At 50.5% G+C, this 19,202-nt stretch overlaps 1 protein-coding gene across 2 annotated transcripts in view; it reads right to left on the bottom strand.

Moving 5' to 3' along the window:
- Positions 1–1,341: 1,341 nt before the first annotated feature.
- Positions 1,342–19,202, bottom strand: part of KCNH1 (potassium voltage-gated channel subfamily H member 1) — a 462,687-nt gene continuing 444,826 nt past the window's right edge. For both annotated transcript variants that reach the window (XM_042926295.1, XM_042926297.1), the window contains one exon: positions 1,342–4,386. In XM_042926295.1, the coding sequence (XP_042782229.1) occupies positions 3,532–4,386 (855 nt within the window). In that variant the 3' untranslated portion in view covers positions 1,342–3,531. The remainder of the gene's footprint in view (positions 4,387–19,202) is intronic.

Here is a 19,202-nt window from a genome sequence, read left to right as displayed (position 1 = left end):
CAGGCCCAGGGATTGGATAACAAGAAATGGAAACAGCTTTGGAACCCTTGGGCCCATGCTGTCATAGCATCTGTTTTTTTTTTTTGTTTTTTGTTTTTGTTTTTGTAAGCCACTGGTTGCCTATTATACTGGCTACAAACTTTCTGCACACAGATGGACTCTGAGGTTGAGAATATAAGGAATCGTCTTAGAACCAAGCCAGGAGGTCTAAGCATGAGTGAATGGGATGGATGGAGGTGCAGATGTCAAAACTGTGCACTAGACCAGACCTTCTCAACCAGAGGGCTGCCTCCCTCTCCTTTCTAGGGGATTCCCGGCATAGTCACTGGAGGAGCCTTTGCAGGTGCACCGGACAGCAGCACTCAGTGCCGGGGTCCCATCCTCCACAGAGAAACAGGCACTCCGTCTCGTTGGCCGTCATATTTCATAGACTCAGCCCTCGCTCCCACTCCCCCATCGGTGGGGGAGAGCAAGTTCAACAAGCAGCCAAGTGCTGGGGCAAGACCTCTTGCTCCAAAGCAGCCCGTCAGGACACTCTCTGGGAAGTGGAGCCACCCTACGAATAACATCCGAGGTAAGGAGTTTAAGTACGAGGTCAAGTAACCGGCAAGTACTGGGCAATGGTGTAATACATCATGTCCCCTTCCCTCAAGAAGGAAAAAACAAAAAACAGGTAAATATCTCAACATAACTTCTAAAGTCTAAATGTTAAGTCCAACACCTGGTAATTCTGTGTTTCCCTAACCTCTATTCAGCCACCAGACAGTGGAAGATTCAGTCAGTATCTGAAGCTTGTGGTCCTTGCTCAGGAAGCCAGAGCAGCGTCCAGGCAAGAGTAGGTAGTTGGCACGAAGTGGTCCATGGCCAAGTGCATGTCATAAACGTGGAAGGAGAGAAGGTTTGGCTCGTTTTAGAAATTAATTTTTTCAGAGGAAACAAAGCAAAAGTCCCTAAGTGGAGTCCTTAAGTGGAGAAGACTAAAAGCGTGTACAGGCCACACTGTGGGGATTTGTCACCACAGGCACACATGTGGGCCCTGCGGCCCTGAGATGAGCACATTCCCACCGCGGATCCAGGCTTTTCTGGTCATTAGCCCGATTCATGTCCTAGGAGTCAGTCCAGGAGTACATTCATGAAGCTTTATTTTCCCCCCAAAACAGGTCTGGCTTCCAAGCCTGGCGTATTAGCATCTTTGCCCCTCAGACCCAGATGGGGAGTCATTTCTTAATAAACACCTGTCCCCTCAGGCAGAGCTAGTGGGGAAGGAAAGGGCCCCTCTCCAGTGGCCTGCAGGGTGCTGGACAGGAGCCTGTCACCAAGCCCACAGAGAGCTGGGCACATGCTTCTGAAGCTGGATGATAGAGTCATCCAGGGCCCTTGCCCTGACTTAAAAGTAGTGGGTACTAAACTTTAGAAGCAGGCTAATGAGCACATTTAAGGAACAGCAAACTAGAACATTCTGGGGGCAGATGGGATTCCAGATATTTTATAGCCTCTGGACTAGTTGGCAGCTTCTCAAAGAGACTGAAAGTCTCAGTGCTTTATCTAGAGTCACAAACAGTTAAGACTTGGCCTTGGGAAGTTACACTTCCTCCTATTTGTATGCTGCCATCTGAGGCTAAATCTAATAATGTTGCAGCCTCAGGAAACCAGCGGCCACCCGGTAAGCCTCCCATGAGAAGCTGCATAAGTGTACGGGGACCCCTGGGGAAGGGCCCTTCCCTTGACCCCCTGGACTCTGTTCCCCAGGGCCATCTGCACCAATGCTGGCAGCCAGGAGAGGACAGCCCCATTTTGCCCAGACAACTGAGGGCCACGTCCTGGGACCTGCCATGGCCACCGAACAGGACCAAAGGGCCGAGGGGAGAGATGGGCCCAGACAGGAGGCCTTCAGAAATTCTATCTTTGGTAGGGCAAGTGCCAGCCTGGCAGGTCCCCTTCGGTACTGAGGGGATTAACACCGGTTCTGGATTTGTACAGCTAAGCTACACCAAGCGCTAAGGGTGAGGGTGCTGCAGTGTGACACATGCAGAAAGCCAGCGCCCTGGCTGGGTCCCTGCTGTCACCAATAGTCCAGGTCCTAATTCTACTCTCTCCAAGCTAGTTCTTAGAGCTGAACTTCCAACCCTGCTTGTCAACTGTCAGGGCAGGGCATAACCCCTGAGCTAGCTCCACTCTGCCTGGGAGGGCCCTCTTTCCTTTCTCCGATGCCATTGAAAGGAGCACGTGAATAATCTGACCCCAGGTGACTAGGAGGCCATGGAGTGTCCCCAAGCATCATGGCATAGGGACCTGGATGACCCACAGGTGGCTCTGTGACTGTCCCTCTGAGCTCAGACCTTCTCTGGGCCCACAGCTCCATGGCCGTCTCTGTCCATCACCTCACACAGCTTGAGAACCTGCCACCTCATTCTCCTTCTGTTCCTGAAGCAAGTACAACCGTGACCCTGACATCTTCACGGTTTTTCTTGAAATCCTACTGACTTTAGTAAAAGAAAGAGAGGTTAATCTTAACCATGGCTCCCAAGTGTCCTATAACGACCCCATGCAATGGACATAATGCAAACTGCTGAAGGGCCATCAATCCCGGTGAGAATCATAATATAAACAGAGGACTTGCTACAATCGTTTTTCTGAGGTTGTATGTGTGTGTCTGTGTGTCTGCTTTGCTAGTAAAGCAACTCTGGGCTCATCACCCTTCCTGCCGGTGCCCCACACCCTGAGAAATGCCACAGGAACACTTGGGAAGAGGCCGAGAAGGAAAAGAAGCAAAGGGGCCCATACAATGAGGCCAGTGGCATGGAGCAGGGCCAGAGGTTCATCTGAGGCCTCTCCTGTGACAGCAGGCTGCCGACCACAGCCCAGAGATTCTCTGCCTCCTGAAGGGCCCCGTGCAGCTCTTACACTTGGGAAAGGAGAGCCGAGGAGGCGCCCAGAGCACCTCCCTGCTTTCCGGCCTTAAAGACAGAAAGTCACAAGGCCCTAACCTCTCTGGCCCTCAAACTCTCCTTGTCCCGAGCTTGTTACAAATGATGACTGTGGGAAAATATAAGGTGACAACAGACATGGGCTGTACAAGGACAGGGAATGCTGGGAAATCCCTGTGCCCACCGCAGTCTTTGGGGTCTTGGTGAAGGAGCCCAGTCTGGTATATACATGAGGGGTTCTCCAGTGCTTTCCCACCAATCCCCAAATAGCTGCTCTTCTTTTCTGGTGGGTTGTCATCTTTTACAAATATCGTGGCAGTAAAAAAATTAAAAATGAAGGAAAATACCCTCAGCATGCCCCCTCTTCCAAAATTGTGCAGACAGCTGGAAAACAGCTGTCATCTAGCAGGGTGGTAACACACGCCTCTTCCCGTATCTGTGCCCAGATAGAGAAAGAGCGCGCTTGCCTAAGCGACTGGTCCCACTTTGATTTTCTGTCAGGAAAGCCTACTTTGGAAGTTGTTGGTCATGTAGGTGTGTGTGGTGGGGATGGTGTCCAGGGAAGGGCGGTGGGTTTTGGTCTTTGACTCTTTTTTTAGACCACTCAGCTTGCTCCGAAAATGTCTCTCTCTGATTCTGGGGACTGGGGCCTCGATATTTCAAACAGCTCCTGGGGAGACTGAGAGGATCTTCTGGAAGTTAATATCCTGAGTATCTCAGAGAGCTGTTTCTCAAGATTTGTCATTTTGGTGTTCAAGGCCTTGATGTCCTCCTTCAACTCGTGCTTCACCTCCAGGACCGTGGCCTGCAGCGTCTGCTCGGGGATGGGGTAGAAAGAATGCTTGACCTCCGCCAGGATGGGGCTCCGGTCCTGAGGGCTCCTGGCCTCACCGACGTTGTCCAGGCGCAGATCGCTCTTGGTGATGCCGCTGTCACAAGAGTCTGTCTTCTTGAGGGTGGCCTCTCCGGACGCCTTGGTCCTGTCGGGGAGCGTCTCCATGGACTCGGCTTTGGCCACCTGGCTCCAGTCCTCGCCCTTGCCGCAGGCATCCTTGAAGCGGGCCCAGCCTTTGCGCCTGGCGCAGTCGCCGCCCGCTGCCCTGGAGCCCAGGCACTCAGCGCCGGGCGCGTGCAGCCGGCCATGGTCCGACACCGCCGCTGTGGAGGCCGCCTGGAAGGCCACGGGCGTGGCGGGGCTCTCACGCACGGTGACCACACTGGCCTTCACCAGGCTGTGGTTGGCCGCGTGCTCGGGGATGGCACCGCCCTTCTCCACATCCTGGTCGTCCGGGTCGCGGCCGCCTCTCTCCGCGGCCAGCCGGGCCTCCTTCTGCTGTCGGAACCTCTGGAAGAGTCTCCGGACAGGGTGGTCCGGGGGCAAGATCAGGGGGGCCTCATTCTTGCGTTTCATGCGCTCTTCCTCCTCCCGCTTCACGTCGCTGATCTTCCGGAACACGATCTGGAGTGAGACAGAAGGACAGCAAAGCTCAGCCCATCGGCCGTCAGGCTGTCAGCGCCCCGCCAAGGGCTGCGGCTCCCAGAGGGCTCGCATCCCTCCAGCGCCATCCCGGGCTTTGCTCAGGGAACTGCCCACACCTGCCTTTTCCAGGACACTCATTCCCAGCTTGCCCACAGCAAGGAAGGGACTCCTGTTGTCATCCTCTTCAAGAGGAACAAACCTCAGTCTCTCCATCCCCACACGCCACGAGGCTGGAGGTGCCAGATGGCCTCCTTCCAGGAGACTGTCCCAGTGCCTGAGTTGGGCCCCTGCCTGCAGTCCAGGGTCACCTGGGCTTTACAGAAATCATTCGTCTCAGACCTGCTGTATTAGAACCTCCCAACAGGAAGCCCTTGAATCTGTAACAAGCTTTCCAGGTGACTCTTCTGCATGGAAATTTGAGCACTCCTGGTCTACACCACATTGCAGGGTAAGAAAGTTCAGACAAATCCCCAGGCAGGGCCACAGCTAAGACTGCCATTGCCACCTGCAGATCTGGTGAAATGAAATTCAGCTCGCCGTGAAAGCAAAAGCAAGTCTCACACAGAAGCCCTCCCCATCCTCAGGCTGCTCACGGGGGAAGAGCCCACGGCCTTGCACACGAGCTTGTCCTAATACCAACAGCCATTTGGATGGTTCGTAAGGCACTTTAACATCACTTCATGTATTCCTTACAGCAGCACTGTAAAGTCACTGGGACACATTGCCATTTTAGAGAAGAGGAAAACCAAGGTTTCAGGGTAGCTAAATGTCACCTAAAATAGAAGTTTGCTATAAGGGACTTGTACCCAAGTCATCAAACCCCAGACCCATGAAACGTCCAACAGGTACTTACTGATGATGACAGTGCTTCATGCAAAGGATGGACAGTCAGCAAACTGTCCATGAATCTGGTTCTGAGTAGAGCAAGAGCCATAAATTACAGGGCTTTCCCCGGTGCTGACCTCTGATTATAGGCAAGCTGTATAATTTCTGGCTTACATTGAGTGTGGTGGATGCGCTCAGGGACACGTTTGACCCATCCCACATCTCAACTTGTGGGAAGCCACCTGCAATAGGTTGTCTATTTTATATAAATCACCGGTCCGAGGACCAGTCCTGAGATCACCGAGAAGCAGAGGAGAGGCCTGTGTAAGGGAGCAGCAGCTTTTCCATCACCACAACCTGGAAACCCCTGCGCCCTGTGCGGGCAGCCTCGGACCAACCCAGAACCTGCCCCAAGGACCTGCCACAGGACTTGCAGGTCTTGGAGAGGCACACATAGTAGCATGCCAGGACCACAGGCTTTGAGGTCAGAAAGAAATCTCAGCCCTGCCACCTAGCTGTGTGACCTCAGGCAGGCATCTTACCTTCAGAGTCTATTTCCTCCTTGAAGAGTGGGGAAAATCCCCACTATTGTGACTTGGTGTAAAGCCAACACAAGATTACTTATGTGAAAGCACAGGCCCACTGTCGATGCTTAACATGAACCCTCCTTCCCCCACCATCTCAAGGCCTCTGCCTTTTTAACCTCCAGGTGCAGATGGTTTATAACTCACCCTCTCCTCCAGGAAGCCCCCTGGCCAGAGCTCTCTGATGGCACCACTCATTAGGTTCTCCGGTCTGACCGACGAGATTGATTTTACAGCGCCCATAAATACAGAGGAGTCCAACACACTGAGTTGCTAGATGCAATCAACAAATCGTTGGCTCACACCTGTCACCTGATTTCTCCATCAAGGCTCCTGATGCCGGATGACTCTACACTTGGGTCACTAACAGGTGGGTGGGATGCGGCCGCTCCTCTTGCCACCTGGTTAAGTCTTTACATTCCTTGGGTCACAGTGCATGACTTTCTGACCTGTGCTGGGCAGTATTTCTCCCAGCCCTGCCCTGCCCAGTGGTGATTTAACAACCCCACCTCCCCTGGTTCCCTTCAGCCATATCCTATCTACTTCTATAGTCTAGCCTGCAGATCCAAGCTGTGGGACTCAGGAAAACAACCTGAAGAGAAAGCCAATGAGAGGCATCACGGGGATGGAGGGATGATAAATAGAAGGAACAGGACCTTCCCTGCTCCTCCCGCTCTGAGGTACCAGACTTCCACCTCCCTCCCCACTTCTGCCCCCTGTGCTCTGTTCTGGGAATGACCCCTGCTCTCCACTGGGCATCCAAATCCCCCTAACACCAAGACCCAGCTCAAATAGCACCTCTTCCAGGAAGGCTTCCCTGATTCCATGGAGGTCTAAGTTACCTCTGGCTTCCCAACACCAACCACCTTTTCTGTGCTCCAACTTCTCTTCTGCCTTAACTACTCTCTGGCCTGTGTCCACCTGCGGTAGCCCTGCCATCCTTTTCCTCCCCCAGGCACATCCCTTCTTACAGAGGGGAGGAGGGAAGATGGGAAGAAGGAAGGAAGGTGGGAAGAGAGGGGGGAGTGAGAAAAGAGGGAGGAAGAGAGAAAGGATGAGTGAGAACGCACATGTACTCAAGAGTTGGTGGCCTGAGCTGACTGCTCATTTCCTGCCTTTTGTCCTGCAGGACGCCTGGTTTTTAACGGTATCATCCTGTTTTTACTTGAGGTGGAGTAGGGCTCTGTTCCTTGTAAGCAGCCATTCCCAATCATGATACCAGTTGTTGACGCCTATAACTCTGAAATCTCCCTGAGGTCCTAGAACAGTATTTGGCATGTCACATTGTATCTTCTATTAAAAAAAAATTGTCTACCCTAAGAAAACAGGGATTGTATGTTTTGTCCATTATTTCGAGCACTTAGAAAATGCCTGGTACCTGGAGGGCCCTCCATAAATAATTTGTGGCATAAATAAATGAATAAAAGACACACATGAGCTAATGAATCAATGGGAGAATGTTCTCTGCCTGGAAAAGATGAACGACAGATGTAGTCAATGGTATAAAGGAAGGGGCTGGCTTGGAACACACATGGTCCTCTGAGCAACTCTCTCAACATCAAAGGTTAAGGTAGCTCTTGAACGTGAAGTGAGATATTCTAAGACTAAAGAAAAGGAAGCACTTCTTCAAGTATTGAGGGGGCAACACAAAGCTGATCCCAAGAGGCTGTACAGTGAAGTACACCAGTAGGCTGACAAAGGCTGTAATATGCACCTGTGGTGGACGTTTGTGAGGGGCAGCGTATCCTCTGCTTTTCAACCAGATGCCCTGTGCATCCTGGACTAAGGGCTGGGGGCCCGGCCTGACCCAGGCAACGTCTTTAGATGTTGTAGCCACATGGGTGGGGGCAGCTCAGCCCTCCTGGGCTGGGGCTCTCCGTGGAAGGAGACGGGGACTTCTGGCTCTGTGCTGACTCTTCTGAAGCCTCTTGGCTTATCCCAAAGGGTCACCCTAGTGCTGCTGTCACTGGCGGCAGCCCCACCTGAACGGCACTGGCCCATCCGATGGACAGATGAACCAGGAAAGAGCTTCCTGCCCTGCAAAAATGCCCGAACCCTCCTTTGAGGATCAATGAGTAAAACCAGTAACCCCCTTGGGGACACGGGGGTGATGTGGTCTGACAGCTGTGCTGACCTGGGGTCTGGGGTTCCGCTTACTAATGTCACCCACGTTTTTGGAGAAGTTGGTCTGGGAAGATTCACCTCAGAGGCAGCCATGTCCATGCATTTGGCCAAGTATTTCATATCTGAGTGGGCAGGGGTGGCCCCGTGACTCACAATGATGAGGTCTGTGCTGCCAGCACCAGGCACTCTAGGAATGAGAGGCGAGACCCCGAGACCCCGAACCCAGGGTGCTGTCTGCTCTGACCAGGCAATGAACAGAGGCCTGAGGATAAGTCTATCCAGCTTTTCTAAAGTGTTCCATGATGTTTTAACAGGGATCTTGAGGGGGAATAAATCTCAAGATAAAATAAACTTGAGCCACATCACAATGGTAAATTGGCTGCTTTACTGCAGGACTTCTCAGAGTCTTACCATGTTAATGTGTCTTTGATGAATGTCTAAGAGGAGACTACTGCATATGGCATTTCTTGAACGCTTTCCCCTAGACTCCCTGTTTTGAAAGAGTAGTGTTCCCTAGAAACCCCTCTGGAAAACACTGAAATCCACCCCCATGTGGGGGATGGGGTGCCCTTTGTATTTGTGCATCACCTTCGTGGATGAGAAGGCCATTTCCTATGCTGTGTTCCAGTCAGATGCTGCCTCCTATCTCTAACCCTGCTGCTGAGCCAGAGTGTGGGGTTCTGGGTTTCCATCGCCCCCTAGTGGATGGACAAAGCTGCATGATTAACTCTCCTGCCTCCCACCCCTCGGTCACTCTATATGCTCCGTCCTTACTGAGTAATCTCAGGTTCCGAAAAAGCCCTCTTCACCTACTTGAAGCTCCATTCAATCTCATCTCCTGCCCCATCCATTCAACCTGACTCCTATGTGAGCTTCAGGATTTAGCTTAGGTGTCATGTACTCCCAACGAGCTTCTCTCCCCACCCCGGATCAAAGACCCTGCTGGTAGCAAACATGGGGCAGCCACACAGACCTCCATCAAAGATCACTGCAACCCTTGTGAAAAGAAACACTTTGCTTATTTGTCTTTTCCTTTGGGGGAAGCTCTCTCAAGGCAGGCACAATGCTTTATTCAGTTTTTTATTTTTCATCTTTGGTGTCATGCCTAATATATATAGTGCTTAATCAGTGGTCAGTGACTCACTGAATATGTCAGTGAATAAATTACAGCCATTTCCCTGTTTGTGAGCCCATGCTAGGGTGAAAGAAATGATGTGTATGCCACCCCTCAACACACACACACACACACACACACACACACACACACACATCTGTGTCTGATATTCATGGTCCCATGGAGAGCGAGAGATTACAAGTGGACTTCTCTATGCACAACTGATATGCTTCTGAACTATATGTTCACACAGAGTGAACAGATGGGCCCTGATTTATATTTCGATGTTATGATGGTGCTAAAGGATATACATTCATTAGAAACGGTACTTGGAAGGGAGGAGCCAAGATGGCGGAACAGCATGGAAGTTTTTTGTGTGTCTCACATCCATGAAATACAGCCAGACCAACACTAAACCATCCTGCACACCTAAAAATCTGATTGGAGGATTAACACAACAATCTGCACAACCTGAACCACAGAACTCAGCAGGTACGTGGTGTGGAGAGGGGAACTTGGGGAGCGAGAAGCTGCAGTGGGCAGGGAGCAGCTTTTGCGGGGAGACAGAGGACAGAGACCGCAGGGGGTGGGGGTCGAATACAGGAAAAGCACCCCTCCCCAAAGGCAGCTGGAGAGAAAGTGGAAAATTGGAAACAGCTGCAGGGACTAAACTAAAAAGGGAAAAAGGAGAAAGAAGAAGGTTTAAATTCCATTAAAACTGTAAACAAGGGGAGCACAGAGTCTGCAACTCTGCAGCTCAATACCGGGCGGTGCTCTGGTGGAAAGGGTGAATCCCCAGGAGTAGAGTGGGGTCCAGGAGGTTCTTGGGCCACACGGGGAAAAGCGGTTCCATGGCTGGAAGGACATTTGGTAGAAACTGTTGAGGCCCCCTGGTCCCAGCAGACCCCAAAGAATGCCCACATTTGCTGGTGCTGGAACAAGGTCGTTAAGGGTGAAGCCTGGTGCCAGATGTGTGTTGTGAGAATCCCTGAAACGCTGCTGCTACACTATCTCGCGAACTTTTTCTGGGGCGGGCTGGCACCTGGCCACAGTCTGGCAGCAGCAGAGTCCAGCAAGGGTTCCTGGGTGCAGCCGACATTTGGCCATTGCTCAGTGAGGGGTGGAACGGGTCAAAGCAGTACTTCAGAAGCAAGGGGCCAGGGCAAAGAGCCGCATCTGAGATAAAACTCAGGAGAGAGGTTCTGCCTGGGGCTTGGTCATGGCCAGTGAAAAAGCAGGGAGTTGAAGAAAGCTGAAGATGGAGGACGGGTGCACGATTGCGGATTGGGGAGAACAGAGTTCTGATACTAGAGACTAGGTAGCTGGGTGACGCCATTTTCACCCCCCTTGTGCATGTGAATACGCACCTACGAGTGGCACAACAGTCTACCCCAGTAGGCTAGCAGCGCCATGGAGAATGGAGCCATTACGCTGAGCCCCACCCAACTGGGCCAATCTCGCTCTTCAAGAACACAAGTCTTACCGCCTGCTTAGTTTATGGACTATAAAGCGCTTCATAGTCTGACTTCTAGGGGAAAACGAAGTAATTTCCGTCCTATTTCAATCTGTTAGGTCAATCTATTCAATTTTCTTTTTCTTTTTTCTCTCATTTCTTTTTCTTGAATGCAGAAAGAGAAAAACTTCATTTTTATTTTCAATTTCCATTAAAATATTTTTCTTTACTTTTACTATATTTTTTGTTTTTATGTAATTTTTTTTCAAATTCCATTTACTTCCATCATTTTATTTTAGTCTACTACAGTGTATTCACTTTTTCAAATTTTCAAACTATTTCCTTTTTTTTCCCCTCTTTTTTCTTTTTCATTTCTTTTTTCTTGGATACAGAAAGAAAAAAATTCATTTTTAATTTTAATTAAAAACATTTTTCTTTTTTTTCTATTATATTGTTTACTCTTGTATAAATTTTTCAAATTCATTTTACTCCCATCATCTCTTTTTAGTCTACTTCAGTGTATTCATTTTTTTCAAATTCTCAAACAATTTCCTTTCCCCCCATCCCTCTTTTTTTCTCTAATCTGTCAAACCACTTTCAACACCTAGACCAAAACACACCTAGGACCTAGCATCATTTATTGGATTTATGTGTCTGTGTGTGTGTTTTAGTTTTAATATTTTTAGTTTTAATTTTATTAATTTTAATTTTTCTGCCTCATCAATTCCTTTTCTCCCTTCAAAATGACAAAATGAAAGAATTCATACCAAAAGAAAGAGCACGAAGAAACAACAGCCAGGGATTTAGCCAACACAGATACAAGCAAGATGTCTGAACCAGAATTTAGAATCACAATAATAAGAATACTAGCTGGAGTCAAAAACAGACTAGAATCCCTTTCTGTGGCGATAAAAGAAGTAAAAACTAGTCAGGATGAAATAAAAAAATGCTATAACTGAGCTGCAATCATGGATGGATGCCGCAGTGGCAAGGATGGATGAGGCAGAACAGAGAATCAGCGATATAGAGGACAAACTTATAGAGAAAAATGAAGCAGAAAAAAAGAGGGGGATTAAGGAAAAAGAGCACGATTTAAGAATTAGAGAAATCAGTGACTCATTAAAAAGGAACAACATCAGAATCATAGGGGTCCCAGAAGAGGAAGAGAGAGAAATAGGGGTAGAAGGGTTATGTGAGCAAACCATAGCAGAAAACTTTCCTAACTTGGGGAAAGACACAGACATCAAAATCCAGGAAGCACAGAGGACCCCCATTAGATTCAACAAAAACTGACCATCAACAAGGCATATCATAGTCAAATTCACAAAATACTCAGGCAAGGAGAGAATCATGAAAGCAGCAAGGGAAAAAAAGTCCCTAACCTACAAGGGAAGACAGATCAGGTTTGCACAACCTATCCACAGAAACGCGGGAGGCCAGAAAGGAGTAGCAGGATATATTCAATGTGCTGAATCAGAAAAATATGCACCCAAGAATTCTTTATCCAGCAAGGCTGTCATTCAGAATGGAAGGAGAGATAAAAAATTTCCCAAACAAAAATTAAAGGAGTTTGTGACCACTAAACCAGCCGTGCAAGAAATGTTAAGGGAGACTCTCTGAGGGAAGAAAAGACGAAAAAATATCTATATATATCTATATCTATATCTCGATATAGATATAGATATAGATAGATATAGAGATAGATAGATAAATAGATAGATACCAAAAGCAACAAAGATTAGAAAGGGTGAGAGAACACCACCAGAAACTCCAACTCTACAAGTATCATAATGGCAATAAATTCGTATCTTTCAGTACTTGCTCTAAATGTCAATGGATTCAATGCTCCAATCAAAAGACATGGGGTAATAGAATGGATAAGAAAACAATATCCATCTATATGCTATTTACAAGAGGCCCACTTTAGACTTAAAGAAACCTTCAGATTGAAAATAAGGGGATGGAGAACCATCTATCATGCTAATGGTCAACAAAAGAAAGCTGGAGTAGCCATGCTTATATCAGACAATCTAGACTTTAAAATAAAGACTATATCAATAGATGCAGAAGGGCATTATATCATAATCAAGGGGTCTATCCACCAAGAAGACCTAACAATTGTAAGCATTTATGCACCAAATGTGGCAGCACCCAAATATACAAATCAATCACAAACATAAAGAAACTTATCGATAGTAATACCATAATAGTAGGAGACTTCAACACCCCACTCACAGCAATGGACAGATCATCTAATCAAAAAATCAACAAGGAAACAATGGCCTCCCAGGAGGCCTTTCATAAGCGGTTGTTGAGCTGAACTGAATTGACATCCGGTCATCAAGCTGTAGGGCTTTCTGAGCCACTATCTCAGATGTGTCTGAAAAAGCAATCCCCCTGGAATCGGAGGTGAGTCAGGGCCACTGACCTTCTTCTGGGCTTCATTCAAGGAGGGTCCAGCCCCTTTCAAGCCCAAGCCTTTTCCAAGCCCCAGACCAGGCCCAGGGGAGCAGTAGTCCCCTCAGGGCCACTGAGCAAGAGCGAGAGGGTCCTAGCCGCACAAGTAGGGGAAAGACAGAATGGGGAGGGGAATGGACCACCTGGAGCCCTGATGGCACAGAGGATGAGGGGAGGACACCCGAGTGGAAGCTCAGTTACTTGAAAGAGCTCAGATTGGAAGAATATACACATAATGTCAATTCTCAGTGGTTTACATAAATGAACAAAGACTAAGCATGAATCATAGAAAACTACAGATAAACCAAAAGGAATTTAGTTTGGTTTCTATTAGATTCAGACACATGCCCCCAGTCCCAAACATGTATAAACCGTAGAAAGTACACAGGCTTGGAGGGGTCCCAACCCGGCCACTGACCAGCTGCTGTGGACCTTGGCTAAGTCAGGTCCTTACTTACAGACTTACTTGGGTAAGTCTGGTCCTGGACCAGATCAACGTCGCAAATCTGGTTGTGCTTCAAACCTCCGGGAGAGGCTGTAACTGCTGAGTGAGGATTTCCCGCAGCACAGCCAGAAACCAGCATTTGCAACAAGAACCCAGGTGATTCTGATGCAGGCCGCCCGACCCAGATCTGTTGACTGGGGTCTCAGAACCCTTGGGCTGATGACTAGTGAGGTCACAGCCACGCTGCCATCCTCCGTCTGTGCACGCGTGCTCACACGGGAGTGTGGCCACACAGCACCCCAGTCCCCGCCCTGCGCTTCTCTGCCAGAGCCCACACTTCCAGCCAGGCTCGGCCCTCCTGTGTGCTGCCTGGGATTGAGGAGGGGCAGAGGGGTGACCCTAGGGAGACCCGAGGAGCCCCTGGTCCCTGAAGGGTGACTGAAAAGGGTCTGATAGGCCCTGCTATCACTTTTGGCTCCTCCTTCCTTTGATCTGACAAAAAGTGGTTTGCTGTCTGGAATGGAGGGCACAGAGCCGGGCAACTGCAAGCAGGGCACGCAGCAAGGTATACACACATTGCTGCTCCATGACAAGGGGAGGCAGGCCTCTTCTCCCAGAGCAGGGGCCCATGCTGGCATGGACCCAAGCCACTTTGATCCCACCCTGAGGTCCCTCCAGGCCCTGGTGACACGACCTTCCTCATCATTTCCTCTCCCACCAGCCCCCTCCACCAGTAGCCCTGCCTGGTTTTACGGCAGAGCATGAAACATGAAGGTTGACAAACCGGGCCATTTACAAACTGAAAACATGGAAAAACAAAGTGGAGATGGACTGATTTGATAAGGCGGTGGGTTGGGTTTCGCTTTTTGAAAAGGCCAGTTCTTAACCCCCTCAGAATGGCTCATTATGGAATCAAGTGCTGCATTTTCTCTCCACAGCAGCATGAACATGTGGACTGCCCAGAACAGGGAGGCCCTGAGCTTCAGGGAGGGGTCGAGGCTTCCAGAAGGACGAGAGCCAGTCATCCCTCACTGAGCTAAGCCCATGTGCTGCCAGCACCTGTGGCTAGAGAGAATGAAGCCTGGCTCTGCCCTCCCAGGGGTGCCGGCTTGTCAGGAGGCAGACTGGCAAACACAGCTTCAACAGAAGGCGCGGAGGCCAGGGTGGTGGAGAGGGTGGGCACTGGCTGTGCAGTCAGGGCGGAGTGACGGGCTGAGCACCAGCTCCAGAAATCAGACAGACTTGGGGTCGTGTTCCCTGTGCCTTGGCTTCCTCACCTGTGCAAGCAGATGACATGACTGGCTTCGCAGGGCTCTCGTGAGGGTGAAGTTGGACAGTAGCAGCAAAACCCTTAAAAAGAGCGTTTGACATTTAATGGTTGCTGAGTTAAGTGTATTATCATTCTTGGTGGGGGCGACCCTTGAGAGGATTCTGGAAGGATGAGCTGGAAGTAGTCAGGTGTCAAAGGTGAAGAATTCAGGGGGACGCCTGGGTGGCTCAGTCGGTTAAGCGTCCGACTCTTGGTTTCGGCTCAGGTCATGATCATGTCTGTGCAGGCGCACAGCCTGCCTGGGATTCTCTCTTTTCCTCCCTGTCTGCCCCTCCTGCCCCCCTCCCTCAAAAATAAATTAAAAAAAAAAGGGTAAAGAATTTGAGTGAAGGTTTCAGACAGGGGACAGCACATGCAATGGCAAAAGGGAGAAACGCCACCAATGGAGAAAGACGTGTTTGTGGCCGCAGTGCCGGTGGAAGCGTGGACGCCGATGGAGAATGTCTGGCATGCCAGACGTGTGGTATCTCGTGCCATTCTTACGGCGACCCTGGCGGCTGGGCACAGTCATTATCCCCACTTTCCAAATTAGAAACTGAGCCTTGAAAGGTCAATGACTACCTAAGGGCATGCAAATGGTGGAGGTAAGACTCAAAGCCCGACCAAATGGACCTCCTTCCTCTCGCATCAGAGATACCAAGGGGTTAAGACTGGTGAACCAGGGTTCAGCCTCCAATACACCCTCAATAATGCCTCTCTCCTGTCTGGGACACTCTAATCGTGATTTGTGAAATTGTGTTAACATAATGTGGTCTCATTCTTCCACATGACAACTTAAAAAAGTAGAAGGTGACCTGGAATCTGCAGACATCAAACCCACCAAATACTTCTCTGAGCAGATGCCCACTCCCCATGCCCCTTCAGCCATATTATCCCACACAATCCTGCTCACATTGTCTCCTTGTTTCTTTCCATCCTGGACAGAGAGTGAATACTCTGCTTTCTGACCTGAGGCAAAGGGCAATGGGAAATAGGAGAAAGGGTCTGCCCTGAGACCGCAGCAAGGGGAGCCCATGAGAGAAGGGACAACTCAGGGCAGGCACTGAAGGGTCAACATTTTACTACCACCATCTTGCATCTGAGTCTCTTTCCAGTGCTTCTCCTCACTTCCTCATCTGAGCCCTCAAGCCCAACAGTGGCTAATGCCAACCAGCCATTCAACAAAGCACCAGATTTGGGGCTAATTGCTTTGACCACATCAGTGACTCCTCACAGCCTCCCAAGGTGGACACAGAAGTCATTCACCCAGGTAAATCTACACCCGATGTCCTCTGGATTCAAGTCTCTCCACTGTGTACTTCCCACCACCCGGAGGGGACAATAATGAAAGAGAGATTCATCCATCCCCAGCGTCTTCTGGTTGGCTGCATTCTCTTCATTTTTTCTGGATTAAAGACTCTGATACAAAGCATGTATTTGCATAATTGTTATCCTACTCTTAGAAAGAGGTGTTTGCTACCAAAATGGACAAACAACTGTGAATCCTGACAACTTGCACATTCCTAGAAAGCTGCCTCTGACATCACTGTCATCTTTCGTGATCCGTGGCACACTGTCTGTGGCATGTGACTGGGTTGCTGGGACATTCACCGCTTCAGCCGGCAAGCTGCACTGTCCCATGCACTAGGCTCTAGAGCAAACAGCTCTTAGATTCATGCAATCATCTAGTTGTGTAAAATAATGGTTGTAACAATTTCACTATTTAGATTATTCTAGGGTTTGACCATCTCAATAAACAATTTTCTACTGTGTGGTTAACACCCCCATTTTAGGATGCTGAATCTCAACACCATCGAGTCCAGGAGTCCAGGGGGGCCCCACTGCTCACTGGGTGCAGCTGTTCTACCGTCAAGGAAGCTCGTCAGTTCTGCCCTCCGTGAGGTGTCCACAGCGTCTCAGTCACATCTAAACTACAGACGTATCATCAGAATTGTCTGCACAGTGAAGTGGCTCACACCAGGGTGGGCAGAGGCAGGACACGGTCTGGGACAATGTCAGAGTGGGGGCCAGTTCTCTCTGATGAGCCCCCAGATGCCTGTGCCCCCTCAGGAGCTGCCAGCACAGCCCCCTGAACGAAGCATGTGGGCTCGTCTGGAGAGCTGACCCCAGCTCTATGCGTACACACAGAGCCCCTCACCAGCCACACCCACTCTCTTTTGCTCTGTGTTTCCCTCCTGGGCACCAGGCATCACGGTCCCCCTCCCCAGTCCGGAGTCCCATCCTGGGCAGAGGCCTTGAGGCACTGGATCTGAAGACAAAAATAGCTCTTCCTGGCCCTCTGGTATTTATGTCTGTGCTGTCTGAGCCCTCTGCCTGCAGGAGGAACACTGGTGGGGAGCACAGCCATGCCAGGTCCCCTCCTCCTGTTAGGAAGAAACTCAGCTATGGGTCTGCAGCTGTAGGCCCCAGATCCCAGAGCTGGAAAGGGGCCCAGTTCTCTGACACCAGACAAACCACGTGAATCAACCGTGGAGTTGGGCAGTGCCCCTGCCCGTCAGGAGAGCAAGCCGAGCTTCCCCCCGCTCAGGACTTCCTTCGTGATACCTAACCTGAATTCCTCGCTGTAGCCCTAAGCCTCATGCTCTGTCATAAGGAGAGAGGACACTCTCTACAAAACCTCATTCCATGAGGAGACAGCTCTGATCAGCCATTCACAAAGTCTTTATGCAGTGTCTACTGAATACGGGCAGACAGATAATATGCATGAGGTGGTTGGTCCGCATGTAAAGAAAACAAAAGAGCCTTCCCCTTGGGAAGTGACAGTCCATTGCCTTTCCTCTCCTATGAGTCCATGAGGTGGTTTAGACCCCGTGTGCCTCCATCATATTCTCACAATCCCTACCAAGCTGAGGCTGGACTGGCTGCCACTGCCCCCCTCCTCAGCCATGGACTGGGGCACGGGCTGGGCCACTACCACTCTGCCCGTGGGAGAGGCCAACCACTGGTTCCTGAGCTGAGGCCCCGGCCCTGCCTCCGACGGCTCAAACCCTGTGCTCCCCTTACCTGGTCTCGCCACAGCAGCCACTCAGAGGTGCCCGCAGACTCGCTGCTCTGCACGAAGAACTTTCCCACTGGGAGCAGGGTGGGGGAGGGGCACAGCTCCCAGTTTGCAGAGGTGAGGGTGACTTGGAATGGCCACTGGCCATGCACTTGGGTTCTTGGTATTCAGCTGCTATTTCTATCCCCTGGGGCGTCGACCTCTCCTAACCCCTGCCCCCCCATAGCACCTGACGTGTTCACACTGCGCTCAGCATTTGTTTTCGGTGCCTAAGATTATTGGTGTGCCTACCTGTCTTCCAGTGTGCTTTGATCGTCTCCCCACTCCCACTATCCCCACACCACCAGCTACAATACCAGAGTCCTTGCTGAGGCAGGCTCTGTCTTGCTCACTGTTGTGGCCCCGGAGCTACAACAATGCCTGGCATCCTACGGATATTCCATGACTATTTGGTGATTGACTGTCTGACTTGGGCAGATCAATGAACTTCTCTGGTCTTTGGTTTTGTCTTTATCACTTGGCAATAATACCCTTTACTAGATCTCTTGGGGAACACAATGAGGCTAAAAGGAGACAGCACACTCCAGGGTGCGTGTGCGTGTGTGTGTATGTGTGTTGTGTGTGTGTGTGCGCATGCTGTAGGCCTCAGTTATTTACTTATTGATAATCGGCATCAAATCCACCCTCCATACTCTGTTTGGAGATGCTGGAGCTGGGAGCTGGCCACCCACGTTTCCCAGGCTCCCTGGGCAGCTGGCTTCTAGTTAGGTTCTGCCCATGGCAGGGGCCCCGGCAGGACTGCAAGGCAGGGGGAGGAGGGAAGAAGCCTCCTCCCTGCTCACAGCTCCTGTACTTCCTGTGCGATCAGCAGTGGTCAGTTGAGCCCCACCCCCCAGAGGCCCCTTGTGGCATTCCCCAAGCAAGCTCTGCTTGCTCCCCGGGGCACCAGCTGTAGCCCCCCTGTGCACGTGCTGGTCAGAGCACACCTCCGTGGCACTCCTCACCCCCTGCGCACCCCCAAATCAGGTCCCAGCTCCAGAGCTGGGGGACAAGCTGAGACAAGGGGGGTGTCTCAGATGTCTTGGCACCAGGGACGCAGCACCTCTCCTTGGAGGTGTGAACACTAGCAGCACAGAGTGCCCCTCGAGGAAACCGGAGGCCTCCTCCAGCCTCCTTGGATGTGATAATGCCTCTCTCTGTGTTCCCATCTGTGGGAGAGCTGCTGCAGCTTCTAGTTCTTTTTGTTTTTAATTATTTTTAATGTTTGTTTAATTTTGAGAGAGACAGAGTGTGAGCAGGGGAGGGGGGCAGAGAGAGAGGGAGATGCAGAACCTGAAGCAGGCTCCAGGCTCTGAGCTGTCAGCACAGAGTCTGAGGAGGGGCTCGAACCCACGAACCGTAAGATCATGACCCGAGCCAAAGTCTGGCGCTCAAACAACAGCCACCCAGGCGCCCCTGCTGCTTC

Source organism: Panthera leo, chromosome F3 (assembly GCF_018350215.1).
Source record: "Panthera leo isolate Ple1 chromosome F3, P.leo_Ple1_pat1.1, whole genome shotgun sequence".
NCBI classification, from domain to species: Eukaryota; Metazoa; Chordata; class Mammalia; order Carnivora; family Felidae; genus Panthera; species Panthera leo.
The sequence above is the reverse complement of the archived record's forward strand: the minus strand, read 5'-3'. Positions and strand labels throughout refer to the sequence as shown.